Source organism: Gymnodraco acuticeps, unplaced genomic scaffold (genome assembly GCF_902827175.1).
Source record: "Gymnodraco acuticeps unplaced genomic scaffold, fGymAcu1.1, whole genome shotgun sequence".
In the NCBI taxonomy this organism is placed as follows: domain Eukaryota; kingdom Metazoa; phylum Chordata; class Actinopteri; order Perciformes; family Bathydraconidae; genus Gymnodraco; species Gymnodraco acuticeps.
In genome coordinates, this window is record NW_022992235.1 from 1 (window position 1) to 14,484 (window position 14,484).

The 14,484-nt window shown below is 40.5% G+C and overlaps 2 protein-coding genes across 2 annotated transcripts in view; both read right to left on the reverse strand.

Moving 5' to 3' along the window:
* Positions 1–773: 773 nt before the first annotated feature.
* LOC117539898 (urotensin-2 receptor) lies at positions 774–2,714 on the reverse strand. Its single transcript, XM_034206252.1, has one exon. It carries the CDS (start codon positions 1,913–1,915, stop codon positions 812–814), a length of 1,104 nt encoding a protein of 367 aa, XP_034062143.1. The 5' UTR covers positions 1,916–2,714; the 3' UTR covers positions 774–811.
* A 392-nt stretch (positions 2,715–3,106) lies between these two features.
* zgc:92360 (uncharacterized protein LOC436988 homolog) overlaps positions 3,107–14,484 on the reverse strand; it is a 35,097-nt gene continuing 23,719 nt past the window's right edge. Inside the window, exons 7-11 of the mRNA XM_034206253.1 lie at positions 13,273–13,356; positions 12,325–12,387; positions 9,495–9,566; positions 6,126–6,357; positions 3,107–4,731 (exon numbers count right to left, since the gene is read on the reverse strand). Coding sequence (XP_034062144.1) covers positions 4,703–4,731; positions 6,126–6,357; positions 9,495–9,566; positions 12,325–12,387; positions 13,273–13,356 — 480 coding nt within the window. The 3' untranslated portion in view covers positions 3,107–4,702. The remainder of the gene's footprint in view (positions 4,732–6,125; positions 6,358–9,494; positions 9,567–12,324; positions 12,388–13,272; positions 13,357–14,484) is intronic.

A 14,484-nucleotide genomic window follows, 5' to 3' on the forward strand; every position in this document is an offset into this window, starting at 1 on the left:
AGTTATTGCACTATGAATAAAGAGCAGGTTATAGAGTATTACACAGGGTAATGCAAAGAGTGTATATACGACAGAGGTGAGATGAAGCAGCTCTTTCAAAGTCAATTTGCAGGAGGACTCAAAGAAGATGTGGCTCGAGGCTGAGGAATGTGGCACGATGCAAACACATTCCCCGCACGCAGATGAAATATCCTTTACATGTGTGTGTTTAAAGTGATACGGCAGATAGGAGAGGAAAGGAACAATCTTTACGTTTCATTGCATTCACCAAACATCAGAAAGCCATGGCGACAAAGTGCTACGATGAATTTGTGTCGCCAGCATTTCTTCCCTAGATGTATTGAAAACTATTAAAATATCATATTTTACAACTTATTAAACCTTTTGTATTTAAGTAACAACTGGCAATTGAACCCACATTTTTTTTAACCTAAAGTTCATATCAAATCGTGTTTTTTAACATAATTCAAGGAGGCAGTAATAGTTTGGGAGCCATTTGTCCTGTACATGTGAGAATGAGTCTTCTTTTTCTAAAATTAAAATGCTAAAATGTTTGCCGTTTGCCTCCAAACAGATTTCTATGTCAGCAAACACCTGCTGTGTTGGATTTCTCTTAATCCTTAACAGCTCTGGTTAAACGGCTTTACAAAGCCAACGTTTGTAGATAGTGCTACGACAGATGTCTCACAAATATGACACTTTCCAGTTATGTACAAAGAATCTAGAACAGAAATGTCTCCCTCCGGCGGATAAACAGTCAATACCAATGTCTCACTTGGGTGTCAATGCTTAGCGGGTATTTATTCATCCACTAAAGTTCCTGCAGTGGCGTCGTCACGGCTGACACGGGGTCAGCCCTGCTCGATCCCACGGACTGACTTTTCTGCGCCAAGTAGTCTTTATAGTTTCGGGTCAGGAGAGTGTAAAGAAATGGATTGATGCAGCTGTTCCCGTACGTCAGACACGTGACGAAGAAATTCACGTAATTATGCGCCGCCGGAGACAAAGCACTGAGGGACTCTGGAGAGAAGAGTTTGGCTAGCTGCCATCCCCAGAAAGGCAGGAAACACGCCCAGTATGCCACCACGATGCTGAAGATCATGGACACAACTTTCTGTTTGAGTCCTCTCCTGTTGGCAGAACGGCTGCTGCCTCCAAAACTAGCCTGAACCGCCCAGTAGCGGCTAGCTAGCCCCACGTATAGCCCGACGATTATCAATCCAGGAACTAAAACACTGGTCAGAAACAGCACGGTGATGTAAGCCTTGAAGGCCTCATACGTCCACGTAGGGAAGCAGATCCTCTTCACCATTCCACTCGCGGTCGGTTTCCCCTCTCTGAGGCGGATCATCACCATCATGGGGAGCGTTAGCACGAAAGCTAACCCCCAGATAACCCACGCAGCTAGCCTCCGTTTACGAGTCGAGGACTTGTGAGCGCTGAAAGGTCTCGCCACGGCACGGTAGCGTTCAAGACTCATAGCGACCAGGATGAAGACGCTGGCGTGCATGGTGAGGAGGTCGAGGCTCAGCAGGATGCGACATCCCGCCTCTCCGAACAGCCAGTCGTGGGCGAAGTAAGTACAAACGACGAAGGGGATGGTGGACAAGTAGAGGAGATCCGCCAGAGCCAAGTTGACGATGTAAACGTACATCGAGCCATTTCTACGCAAGGCAGCCGATCGCGTGATGACGAGCGTGTACATGTTGCCCGCCACACCCATGGCACACATGAACATCAGAGTTACACCAAGTAGAGATGTCACCCAAAGTCCACCACCAGCGCCTCCACCACCACTACTGTCCTGAGTCCCTCCATTTTCAGCCCCTGGGCTCAGGACGAGGCCCAGCTGAGGAGTGATGGTGGCGTTGGTCGTGCAGTTCATGGCAGGTTCACAGATCCAAGGACATTGCATTCAATTTCAAAAGCTTTTAAAGTCGGTACGAACATGTCATGCTGTGATGTGTAGAACAGATGGCTTCTGATAGAAAATACAGTAATTATTTTCGAAAATGAGTCCCAAAACATGCCTGTAAAACAAACTTGTTCTCATAGAAAATACAGCAATTTCTTCCAGACAATGCAGGTAAAAACCAACTTGTATACAAGCTGTGAAGCCAAGAAACAGCATTGATATGCGATAGGTGACATGTGTTTTAATCCAATAAGAAGACAAGGTAGATGAACAATGCCAGCAGCTTCAGTGACGATTCGAAGGAGCTTCCAGTCGATTGTGATCCCCAGGACTAATGCCCTCCACTCTCCAAAATCGTGACAAAGTGCCGAGGCGAGGTTTGCTTGAAGTCGACTTCAGTTGCACAAGATTCCAGGGAGTCTCCTTATAGGGATTAGTTCAGTCACTTTCAATACATTTCTGACCACTGACGTGACCTCCATAGGTTTTCTTGTCTCAAATAGCGTTGAATCATCAGCTGTATCATATCCAGTCCAACTTATTTTCTCCAGATTTCTACCTGAAGTGGAAGAGATCCTTTGCTTCATCCAAATGATCCATGTTGCCGCTTTCCCTCCGCTCTTCTTAACCTCCTTTGACCTCCATTACAGATGAAGCTCGGATCCATGAAAGTCCCCAGTTTGACAGAAGACCAAAGTGTTTGTGTTCTTTGGGGTTTTCATGGTCACTCTCTCTCCTTTTCTCTTCTCCGTCCTACCTCTTTCTCACCTGGGTGAAAACTGGCGAGGACCTATAGATTTATGAGGTATTCCTCTCTGGCCTCTGTAGTTTTAAACACCCAGAAACCACCGGTGGGGGAAGTCGTCCACAACCACACACACTTGCCTATGCACAACATAGTAGAGAAAGTTTTATTTTAGCTCGTTTTAGATGTAAAACTTCTTAATTTGAACCGTATATTCACAACTTGTAAGAACCTACTTCACCTGCGTTCTCTGAGTGTGAAAGAATCTTAAATCTGTATACGTTTATGGTGTAGGAAATGTCACTTTCCAATATAATAATAGGATTCAAAAAATGCATTAGGGCCCGGAATAAAGTTTGTTTTGGAAAAGCTCACTGTACATTTTTCAAAAATGATTCACAACTTCTGAATTTGTGCACAAATCCGTTCAGAGATTCCTCGACAACTTCCAGAAGAAATATTTATTTTATTATTCATTATCAATATGTTCATGTGGTATGTCAGTCAGCCATGCTCAAGCATAGAAATGCCTTAACCCTTGTGTTGTGTTCGAAAGCTGGTGTTCGCGGTTCAATTTTGACTCATGATTTATCTCAGTCCAAAACACTCAAAAATAACGACTATCATCCAATATTGTTTTAACTACATCATAACTAACTTATTATGCATTCATAACCGTACAATCCTGTTGTAATTTTATTTTATGGCCCCTAAAAACATTACCCAACATATTTAAGTAAAACATGTGATTAAATTCACTCATTATATTTCCTATAGTGAAGACGGTGGATCGTTATCTGACTATAATAGACTCGTATTAGAAAACAATACAACGTTTTAAATTATTGTTACAGTGGATGAAGGGGGAGGGGTGTCTAAAGTCAAAGATGAATCTTGATTGGGCCAAATTTGACCCGGAGTCACCCACAACAACTCTGTCGGGTCTCCCCAGACCCGAACGCTAAATTATACACTTTTCTAGACACCTTCAAACTTGGCTAAAATCTGTTTTGTAGTGTTCATATAGCTGTTGTGGAGGATATCGTGAAGCCTTGTTCCGATAAAAAAACTAGAGCGTAGTTATTATATAGTTTGAACTTGAAACGGGTCACGGGAGACCCGAACACAACATAAGGGTTACAAAAGACACCAAGTCAACACCCAAAGGGAGTACCTCTTTAACCAAAAGAACAGAAAAGGAAAACATTTAACCTGAAACATTGATTGTTTTAACAAAGATTTAGTGATGGTATGGTTTGCCACATGGAGGCACTGTTAGACCATGCAATGTCTTAAAGTGCGTACAGCTTTTCTATCCCTATGCATTTGCAAATGATCATCTTCAACAGGCATACTTGTTCAAAAACTACTGCATACAAAAGTCATTCATGATGCAAACTGTACAGGTAGTGTGTCTGAAGATATTAGGTTGGTTAGAACATCTCTGTGTCCTTTGTGGACAGCACACTATGCAACATGTTTCAGCTCTAGCTCATGAACTGGACTGCTTTACATTTGATACACAAGTTTACATGAAAATAAATCAATGAATAAAATTGGTTTTATTAAAAAAATCTTAATCCCAGACTGAAGAAACAGTTCTGTCCTGTTGATGGTCGCCTTTTTTTATTACCCAATCATCAGAGTACACTAGCATAAAATACTTGATACAAGAGGACCAATTTGCCTTTAAAAACTGCACTGTGCATGCATGTGATTAACAGTAGGAAGCAACATAACATTGGTCAACATATTGGTGATTTGGGCAATGGATTTGTTAGGCTTAGGGTCAGACCAAAACTAAACTTTTACTATCTCTTACTCCTACAAAAATGTGAGCAAAACTAAATCATGTTTTGGCTATATATCTTATTTAAATGTACCGATGAATATTGCCTCGGTCCTCTTGTTTGGATATCTGCCCCCAAAGGGCAGCATTGGGACTTGTAAGATGCTCCAGTGTGGTGATATCAGTGATGAAGGTAGTGCAGAACAGAGTCTGGAGGGTGATGGATGAGAGCAGATGATCCACAGGCGGTCCATCAATGCCTGTGTTTGAACAAGGCTTCCACTTGAACACAAAACAGAGTCCAAAGTTAGAACAAAACCCTCCAATGCAGACTATTCAGTATACCCTAAACCAGGGCTATTCAATTGGCGGCCCCGGGGTTTTTGTTATTCCAGAGAGGGTGTTAAATTGAGAGATAGAGGGGAAGACATTGCCTGAAAACTTCGGCGAGCTCGAGTTTCGAACCCACCTACTAGCTACTGTAGTGACAACTCCTGTCATTGATTGCATCTCTGCGTGAAATTAGATAATTTCACCTAAATTAAATCAAATTAAATGATGTTGATGGTTAGATTAGCTTCACATCTACTGACTACTGAGTTCTGAACTTGCCATTCATATCTAGAAAGGCCTTGGGGCTATGTTGTTTAATTACATTTTTGCCGCTGCTTTTAATTGAACTATTCACATCTCAAACTGCACTGTAACTTTTATCCATGTATTTTTTCTTTTAATGTTTTTTTAAATGCCATTTTCTTAATGTCTTTCGTTTTTTGTAAAGCACTTTGAATTGCCTTGTGTTGAAAGGTGCTATATAAATAAACTTGCCTTGCCTTAATTAAACACAATATATGCTGTTGTAGTATTTACTGTATCTGAAGCTCTTAATATGATTGCTCATATTTCAAGTCATCTTTTTCCCGGCCCCTTGCTTTGGATCATTTTCATCAACCGGCCCCATTCCAAACTAATTGAATAGCCCTGCCCTAACCCTGTTTTGTCCTTTTCTTGCAGTACATAATAAATGTATCGGACTGCACAGCTCTTTAACACAAGACGGAAAACTAAAAATGATCCATCATTATGATTAATTTGAAGGCCAAACATTTGGTTTTATGGCTGAGCTAGTGACACAGTTCTAGGGTTCCTTATATGGGTTGTTGAATTTGTCTAAAGATGTGGCACTTTGAGTAAAATATCTTTAAAAGTATTGACAAAATATCTTGTATTGACATTCCCGTTTTTTTTGGAAAATGTATTACAATGAGTTTGTTGTTTAGCACGATTAGATGTTAGATATTATTGCGTACAAAATATATATCTGGACAACACATTTCATTAGTAAATAAAGCAGGCTAACATGCTAAACAAGAACATCTGTAAACATGACCTGCTATGCTTCATCATGTAAACATAGTCAAGGTGAGCGATGTAGCATTGCAACCACTTTTACTGCTAAGGATGAAGAAGTCATTTAATTTGTGCGCTGAATAATATTAGAGTTGAGGGCCAATTCATTTTTGTGGGTATTAAGTATTTGGTTGTACCCCTGTGAAGCAGAGTAGCTATTGGATGTAAAAGAAAAAGCTACAGGTATTAAAAAGTAATCATTAACTTATTATAAAAGCCAACAACTAATTTATATTTATTTATATCAAAAAGTTCTTCACTCTTACTTGTGTACTCCTGAGGGGACATCACAGCATTCATGACGTCATTGAAGTGTTTCAGCCACTCCTGCTGGTCGCTCTCTGACTCGCAGGTGAACAGGAAGCCGCGGTCGGGCGTTTCTATGGTGACGCCGTGCTGCCAGGCGCCGTTGCAGTGTGTGCCGGCGGGCAGGCCGGGTGAGGCGCTGTACCCGTGGTCCTTGTTCCCCAAAAACACTTCACCTTTGGCAAAGGCGTCCTTCAAAGACAGGGAAAAGGAGATATTTTGTATGTATAATAATTATTTACAAAACATGTCTCTATAAACACACCGTACCCAAAAAGGAGCAGGGAGAAGAAAATAATCTTATATTACCTGCCCCTTTCTCAAAAATAATAAATAGATTGTCTGTCCTTCATATTTTCTTATTCACAGCCAAACATAACAGTATTGTAGGAAAATAAGAGAAACACAAAAACGTACAAAAAAAAACTTAGTTCCCACTTGACAGTTAGCGGAAAGAAACAAAACAACAACACCAAAACATCACATGTACAAGGAAAAGGAAAAGTGCAACATCCTCATCTGAGTCCTACTGGAGTATGAACATAGGTCAGCTGAAGACTTTGGAATACAGGGAGGTGTGATCAAAAAATACTATACAGTGTCTACATTTGTGTACTTCTGTACTACTTTAAAGTGCATAAGTGCGTTTTAATGCAAAGTATGGCAAAATGCACCATGAGTAAAACTACATAGGGGAGAAGGGGGTAAGTTGAGCCAGTGGTAAGTTGAACCACCCCCTGTAACCAGGCAACGCCTTATAGTTATAATCAAGTGACCAGAAATTATGCAAGCTCCTCCCATTTCTCATGTCAAAGTAAATGTTCTAGATGTCAGCTATATCGGCTGTCATGTTAAAAAAAAGTGTCCAGGTTTAAACACATATATTGTCTATGTTGATGTGTTGGCAGCGTATCAAACCATGTGAATAATTAAGCTAAAGATGAATCTGAATTGTAATGCTAGGCTATTTGTTCTAAAATGGTGGCTGTGGGGTAAAGTGAAGCACGGGCCGTGGGGTAAGTTGAGCCAGTTTTTCAATGGAGAAATGAATGAAAGTAGGCCAAGTTGATAATAAGAGCTCATTGTAGGCTACATTTAAAGTTGAATTGACCCTGATTTAAGACAACGCTACCTGGTCAACCTTCACACACTGCAAATGTTCACAGTATATGAGATGGCAGTGTTCTGAATGAGACACATCATGAGTGTTGTTTTTCTTTAGGTTAAGGCTCAGCTCTCAAACAACGTTACCAGCCTTGCTAGCTGCGTAGCTTTTTTGGATTGCTAGGTCGGACCACCTCTTTGGTCCAGACTGAAATTCCTCTCATTTTCAATTTAATAATACAACTGAAAACCCAGATTTATGATTACAACGTAAATTATAGACAGATTATTTTCTTGCATTTTTACATGTGTACATTTTATTGTTAGCCTTTTTTTCAGAGGACATTCAGCAATTTCCCTTGAATGTAACTATTGCATGATCATCTTTAAAACAATTACCTTTGAAGTGTTATAACCACAAGCTGACACTGCTTAAACATCCCAAATAAATCTCCCTTTGTTCTCAGAAAGTCTGAACAAATGGCATACACAGTGCCTCATTGTAAACCCAACATCAAACCACATATTCCCAGTCGACACAACTTCACTAGACTTCCTCTTCCTTTCATCTACCAGTTTCTTGTGTTACACTCTCAGGGGAAGTTGGACATTTCGGTCACCTATAATTATTGCACCTCTCCATTGAACTATTGCATCAGCTGAGCTAATCATGCTAGGCTATCTGATCTGCATTTAGCCAAGTGTTGGGCAATCTGTGCCGCCCCCGCTGAAGGAAAGTCTCGGTGATAAAAACTGTGAGTCAGAATCTAACTTTCACAATGTCTCAAGCATCAGATAAAGTCTAACACATAGAGTTGTCTGTGGAAGTTCCCAGTGTAGTTTACAGCGTTAAGCAACTCTAAATTATTAGCGTTTCACTTCCTTTTAAGGCCATCTATACTGTTAGAGCCATTTTACCTTTTGTTATTATTGTCTGAATGTTAGGCTTAATAATAATATAAATTAGATTATACTGTAAATTATCGGCTATTTTTGTCACATTATGGTTTAAAATGCATTCATTTAAGGCTCACTTATTATTTGTGATATGTGCGTCACGTGCATGGCTATGCCTATATATGGTAGGTTGATGGGACACAGCTGAGGGTGATAGACGGGGAAACGGAAAAGTATTTTGACCGTGTTCTTTTTGTTACTTTGGAAAATGATACACTTTGAGTGACTATGAAGCGAAGAAATGTGTCCTCCTGTTTCTATGCCGTGTGGATCAATGAATAAAGCTCATCTGATTCAACTACGATCTCCGCTGAATTGTTTGTCAAAGAGAGACACGTCAAAACCCCGATAGAGGTGGCTATTAAATTGTAGACAAGGATCAAGACGCCACCACAATATACAGTGAGGTCATGGCAAAAGGCCACATGTATAACAAGGTTATGAAAGCACCTTACTTTACATCAGACACTCCCCACTGAGTCATGCTTAATGTCCCCCCTCCTCCCACTCTGCATACTTATTTATATCATTTTATATGAGCACTGGAATACCTTCAAGCAGAGACTTGAATCACATGTCATGGACTCGGGTTATAAATATGACTTAAGAAGCAACTAGACAAAATTAATACAAAAATGACGTGTGATTTTCGACTCGACTTTAGTGCCCAAATATTAAAACATGGCTTATTATAAACTCTGGACTTTACTTCTGTTTTTAGTTGGAACTAGTCCGTCTTAACTTGGGTTTACTCACTCTTGAGTTAGGACTTCCCATTCTTGACGTGGGCAACTTTGGACTAGTCTATCATGTCTTGGGACTTGTATGTCTTTAATTGGAACTTGTCAGTGAGGACCCTTTTCTCTAGACTTGCGACTAGACTGTATTTACTTGAGACAATTCTGTCTTTACTTGAGACACATCATTCTTGAATTGGGACTTGTCCGTCTCGATTTTGGACTTGAGACTTAATTATGATTTGCAAGTTTGGTCCCAGCTCTGCATCATACAGTAGCATTGTTGATGGTAGGTTGGGATCAGGAAAAGGAACACAAGTACCATAGTCTCTCTTTACTTGAGACGTGTCTGTCTTTGTTTGGGACTTGTCTGATTACTTTGGACCCATCATTCTTGTCTTTGGACTTAATTGGGATTTTAGCAAAGCTTTCTCTTGGTCCCACCTTTGTGTTGTATCAATTTAGGCCTGAATATAAACTGACACACTGAAGTCTCTGTGATGTGTGTAGGTGTGTGAAGAGATGCCATACCAGAGGATCTTTGAAGTACATGAGTCTCCTTTGGTCCAGAGTGAACCAGCGCTTCTTGAAGCCTTCAGTATGCTGTAAGGAGAGCCGAGGAACAGACAGTCAGACAGAGAGACAGAGAAACACCGAGAGAGACACAAGGCAGTATTGTAATAGCACTGGAGGTGTTGTGTGTGTCTCGCTTTTAATTAAATAGGTGAGTCATACTGTCTTCCTCGTCTTTTTAACTTGACTTTTTGGGATGAGGGATTCATGAGTCACGCTCTCCTGCTACTTTGTGTAAGACTATTGATTATTAAAGTGGCGGTGGCTGCAGATAAGGATCATCAATATAAAAAAGATATCAATCAGGGTAATTGCATTTGATTGATTTCTACTGGACAGTTGGAGACACATTGTTTCAGCAATATAATACACTTGTTTGGATTAATGCAATATTTAAAAATTGAAAATAGATGGAGACCCTGACAAAAAAGCAATGATTGTGTGCTGCAGGGATTTGTATTCATGTTTAACTTGACTGATACGGAATCTCTTAACAGCCTAATTTAACCACTTGGTCAAGAATACTTTCCGTTTTATAAATCAGTACTTAGTATTCCTTTATAAATAACCATGGAGCATTACAAGTGCATCAAACCTGAAATAAGTCTTACATTTTATATCAGGATGTTCTACTTGTGCTCCATACTAACACTCTCTGAATGTTTGTGAGGCATAACACTCTGACACTGAATTCAAAATGGCTAAATTGAAAGTTGAACTCATTTCAGCAGGTTAGGTGAAAGCTATTGAATAAAACGCTACACCTTCTGAGAGTTTATTGAAGCAGCTTTAGAGAGCCGAGCTTTGAACAAAAAGGACGCTCAGGTCCCAATCTGCAGCCAAAGAGTCTTCATAGAAGTGTTTGATTTCCTCGTAGCAAACAGTCTTCTGTGACTCCTTCCCCAAATATGTCTCATAGGTGCGCGAGGAAATGAATGATGACGTTCGTTTAGCGAATCGTCCCAAAGCGGTGAGTTAGTGGCTCCTTTCATCTCACCGCCTGACACAGAGATTAAACTGAGAGTGTGTCTGAATACTGAAGCGGCTGTTTCCTCGAGGATCAGGTTACTGTGTGTGTAGCTGTCTGAGAGAAAGTAACTGGATTCTGATGTAAAAATGCCTCTTTCTGTGTACACTTAGTTCCAACATATGTCTGCATTTTATTACATCTGTATTTAAAGAGTCCTCTCCTGTTGATGTTCAGGTGTATATCAGTATGTAGTGTCTCTACTTTAAAGAGTCCTCTCCTGCTGATGTGCAGGTGTATATCAGTATGTAGTGTCTCTACTTTAAAGAGTCCTCTCCTGCTGATGTTCAGGTGTATATCAGTATGTAGTGTCTCTACTTTAAAAAGTCCTCTCCTGCTGATGTTCAGGTGTATATCAGTATGTAGTGTCTCTACTTTAAAGAGTCCTCTCCTGCTGATGTTCAGGTGTATATCAGTATGTAGTGTCTCTACTTTAAAGAGTCCTCTCCTGCTGATGTTCAGGTGTATATCAGTATGTAGTGTCTCTACTTTAAAGAGTCCTCTCCTGCTGATGTTCAGGTGTATATCAGTATGTAGTGTCTCTACTTTAAAGAGTCCTCTCCTGCTAATGTTCAGGTGTGTATCAGTATGTAGTGTCTCTACTTTAAAGAGTCCTCTCCTGCTGATGTTCAGGTGTATATCAGTATGTAGTGTCTCTACTTTAAAGAGTCCTCTCCTGCTGATGTTCAGGTGTATATCAGTATGTAGTGTCTCTACTTTAAAGAGTCCTCTCCTGCTGATGTTCAGGTGTATATCAGTATGTAGTGTCTCTACTTTAAAGAGTCCTCTCCTGCTGATGTTCAGGTGTATATCAGTATGTAGTGTCTCTACTTTAAAGAGTCCTCTCCTGCTAATGTTCAGGTGTGTATCAGTATGTAGTGTCTCTACTTTAAAGAGTCCTCTCCTGCTGATGTTCAGGTGTATATCAGTATGTAGTGTCTCTACTTTAAAGAGTCCTCTCCTGCTGATGTTCAGGTGTATATCAGTATGTAGTGTCTCTACTTTAAAGAGTCCTCTCCTGCTGATGTTCAGGTGTATATCAGTATGTATTGTCTCTACTTTAAAGAGTCCTCTCCTGCTGATGTTCAGGTGTATATCAGTATGTAGTGTCTCTACTTTAAAGAGTCCTCTCCTGCTGATGTTCAGGTGTATATCAGTATGTAGTGTCTCTACTTTAAAGAGTCCTCTCCTGCTGATGTTCAGGTGTATATCAGTATGTATTGTCTCTACTTTAAAGAGTCCTCTCCTGCTGATGTTCAGGTGTATATCAGTATGTATTGTCTCTACTTTAAAGAGTCCTCTCCTGCTGATGTTCAGGTGTATATCAGTATGTAGTGTCTCTACTTTGAAGAGTCCTCTCCTGCTGATGTTCAGGTGTATATCAGTATGTAGTGTCTCTACTTTAAAGAGTCCTCTCCTGCTGATGTTCAGGTGTATATCAGTATGTAGTGTCTCTACTTTAAAGAGTCCTCTCCTGCTGATGTTCAGGTGTATATCAGTATGTAGTGTCTCTACTTTAAAGAGTCCTCTCCTGCTGATGTTCAGGTGTATATCAGTATGTAGTGTCTCTACTTTAAAGAGTCCTCTCCTGCTGATGTTCAGGTGTATATCAGTATGTATTGTCTCTACTTTAAAGAGTCCTCTCCTGCTGATGTTCAGGTGTATATCAGTATGTAGTGTCTCTACTTTAAAGAGTCCTCTCCTGCTGATGTTCAGGTGTATATCAGTATGTATTGTCTCTACTTTAAAGTAGTCACTCGCCCTGGGGCCGGTCTTTTCCATGAATCCTTCCTTCAGAAAGTTCCGGGTGAGTTTGTGTACCAGCTGAAAACAAGAAGCAAAGACAAGAAATTAAGAATAGCCCTGAGGATACAAAGAGTTTCGGTGCTGAGTGTCCAGTTGCTAAACAAAATGCTTGTACACATAGTATAAAAACAGTAATGAATTATCTCCAGCTCAGTTTTAGCATCTCACTGGCACATATATTAAATAAAAGCTTAGCATCTACGGTAGGAGTTTTTCAAATACCTACTGTGTGAGTGTGTGTGTGAGTGTGTGTGTGTGTGAGTGTGAGTGTGTATGTGTGTGTGTGTGTGTGTGTGTGTGTGTTTGTGTGTGTGTGTGTGTGTGGTGTGTGTTTGTGTGTGTGTGTGTGTGGCCTAGCATTACTATACTTGTGGGGACCTAAATCTGTCTACACAGTCACGTGTGGGGACTCGCCTCCCTTATGGGGACAAAATGAAGGTCCCCATGAGGGGAATCATTAATTTTAGGGTGAATACTTGGTTAGGGTTAGGGTTAGGCATGTGTTGGTTATGGTTAAGGTTAGGATAAGTCTCCAGGAAATGCATGTAAGTCAATGTAATGTCCCCTGAAGTGATGTATACATGGTGTGTGTGTGTGTGTGTGTGTGTGAGCGTGTGAGTGTGAGTGTGAGTGTGTGTGGTGTGTGTGTGTGTGTGTGTGAGTATGAGTGTGTGAGCGTGAGCATGTGAGTGTGAGTGTGTGTGTGTGTGTGTGTGTGTGTGTGTGTGTGTGTGTGAGTATGAGTGTGTGTGTGTGTGTGTGTGTGTGAGTGTGAGTGTGTGTGTGTGTGTGTGTGTGTGTGTGTGTGAGTATGAGTGTGTGTGTGTGTGTGTGTGTGTGTGTGTGTGTGTGTGTGAGTATGAGTGTGTGTGTGTGTGTGTGAGTGTGAGTGTGTGTGTTCACCTCAGCATCTGTCGCCCCGGGGAAGGCCACCATTAGATAGTGAAGCTGAACCGCTCGAATCGTATTAAACCAGTCCACGATCTCCTGATGAAGACACACAGAGGCGGAGAGAAACAAGTGAGGAAAGATACTCTTCTAAGAATATAGGGGGAAGTAACAACATATTAAAATAACCCAGAGATAAATAGATTTTCGAAACCAAAAGTTGTCTTTTTATGTCTTAAAACAAGAACTAAAACTCACCAGCTAGTCATTAATCATTTCAATAACTTCCACATTTTTCTATATTAAAACACTTTTGCAAAAGATTGGATGCTGTGTCTATTTATGTGAAATAACTTCTCGACCTGACACACAGACATACTTCACATATTGCACTGTGTATTCATGCAATAACAGAGAACAGTAGATGAAGAGCTCGGATGTAACAGCTGATGGATTCTATCAGCAGGGGCAAATTGGTACGGATGCAAACAATGTATACAATATTTTGTTTTTCACTACTGCACATATTTAATTCCAATTCTACGATTTCAACCATATTCAATGTAAATACTGCTATATTTTATTAAAATAGTTTTCTATCTATCGGGGTGGTGGTGGTGAAGTCGATAGGGACTTGGCTTGGCAACTGGAAGGTCACCAGTTCAAGTCCCGGAAAGACCAAGTGCTACCGAGGTGTCCCTGAGCAAGGCACCGTTCCCTACACGGCTCCCCGGGCGCCGTTCAAAATGGCAGCACACTGCTCCTAACACTAGGATGGGTCAAATGCAGAGAAACAATTTCCCCACGAGGGATTATCTGTGTTTTAAATTGTAGTTTTATTTGTAGGTTAAATGATATCTGCACCACAACACCAAGTCAATAAACCTCTTTCTGATTCTGATGGTTTCTAAAAGGGTCTAGAGCAGGGGGGTCAAACTCAATTTCATTGCGGGCCACATTAGCATTAAGGTTGCACTCAAAGGGCCGGTTGTAACTTTAAGACTATATAAAAATGCATATATGAATATTTAATATATATAAAATAATGTATTATATTACCTTATTGCCTCTGCATTGGATTATTATCGGATCGGGTAATAACTTCATAATTAACTACGTCTGAAAGCAGAAGTCTAGGGCAAATAATTGCAAGTCTCTTCAGTGAGAATGTCACAAAATGATGTAAAAAGAAAAGTCAAAATAAAAAAATTAAGTGACATTTTGAAA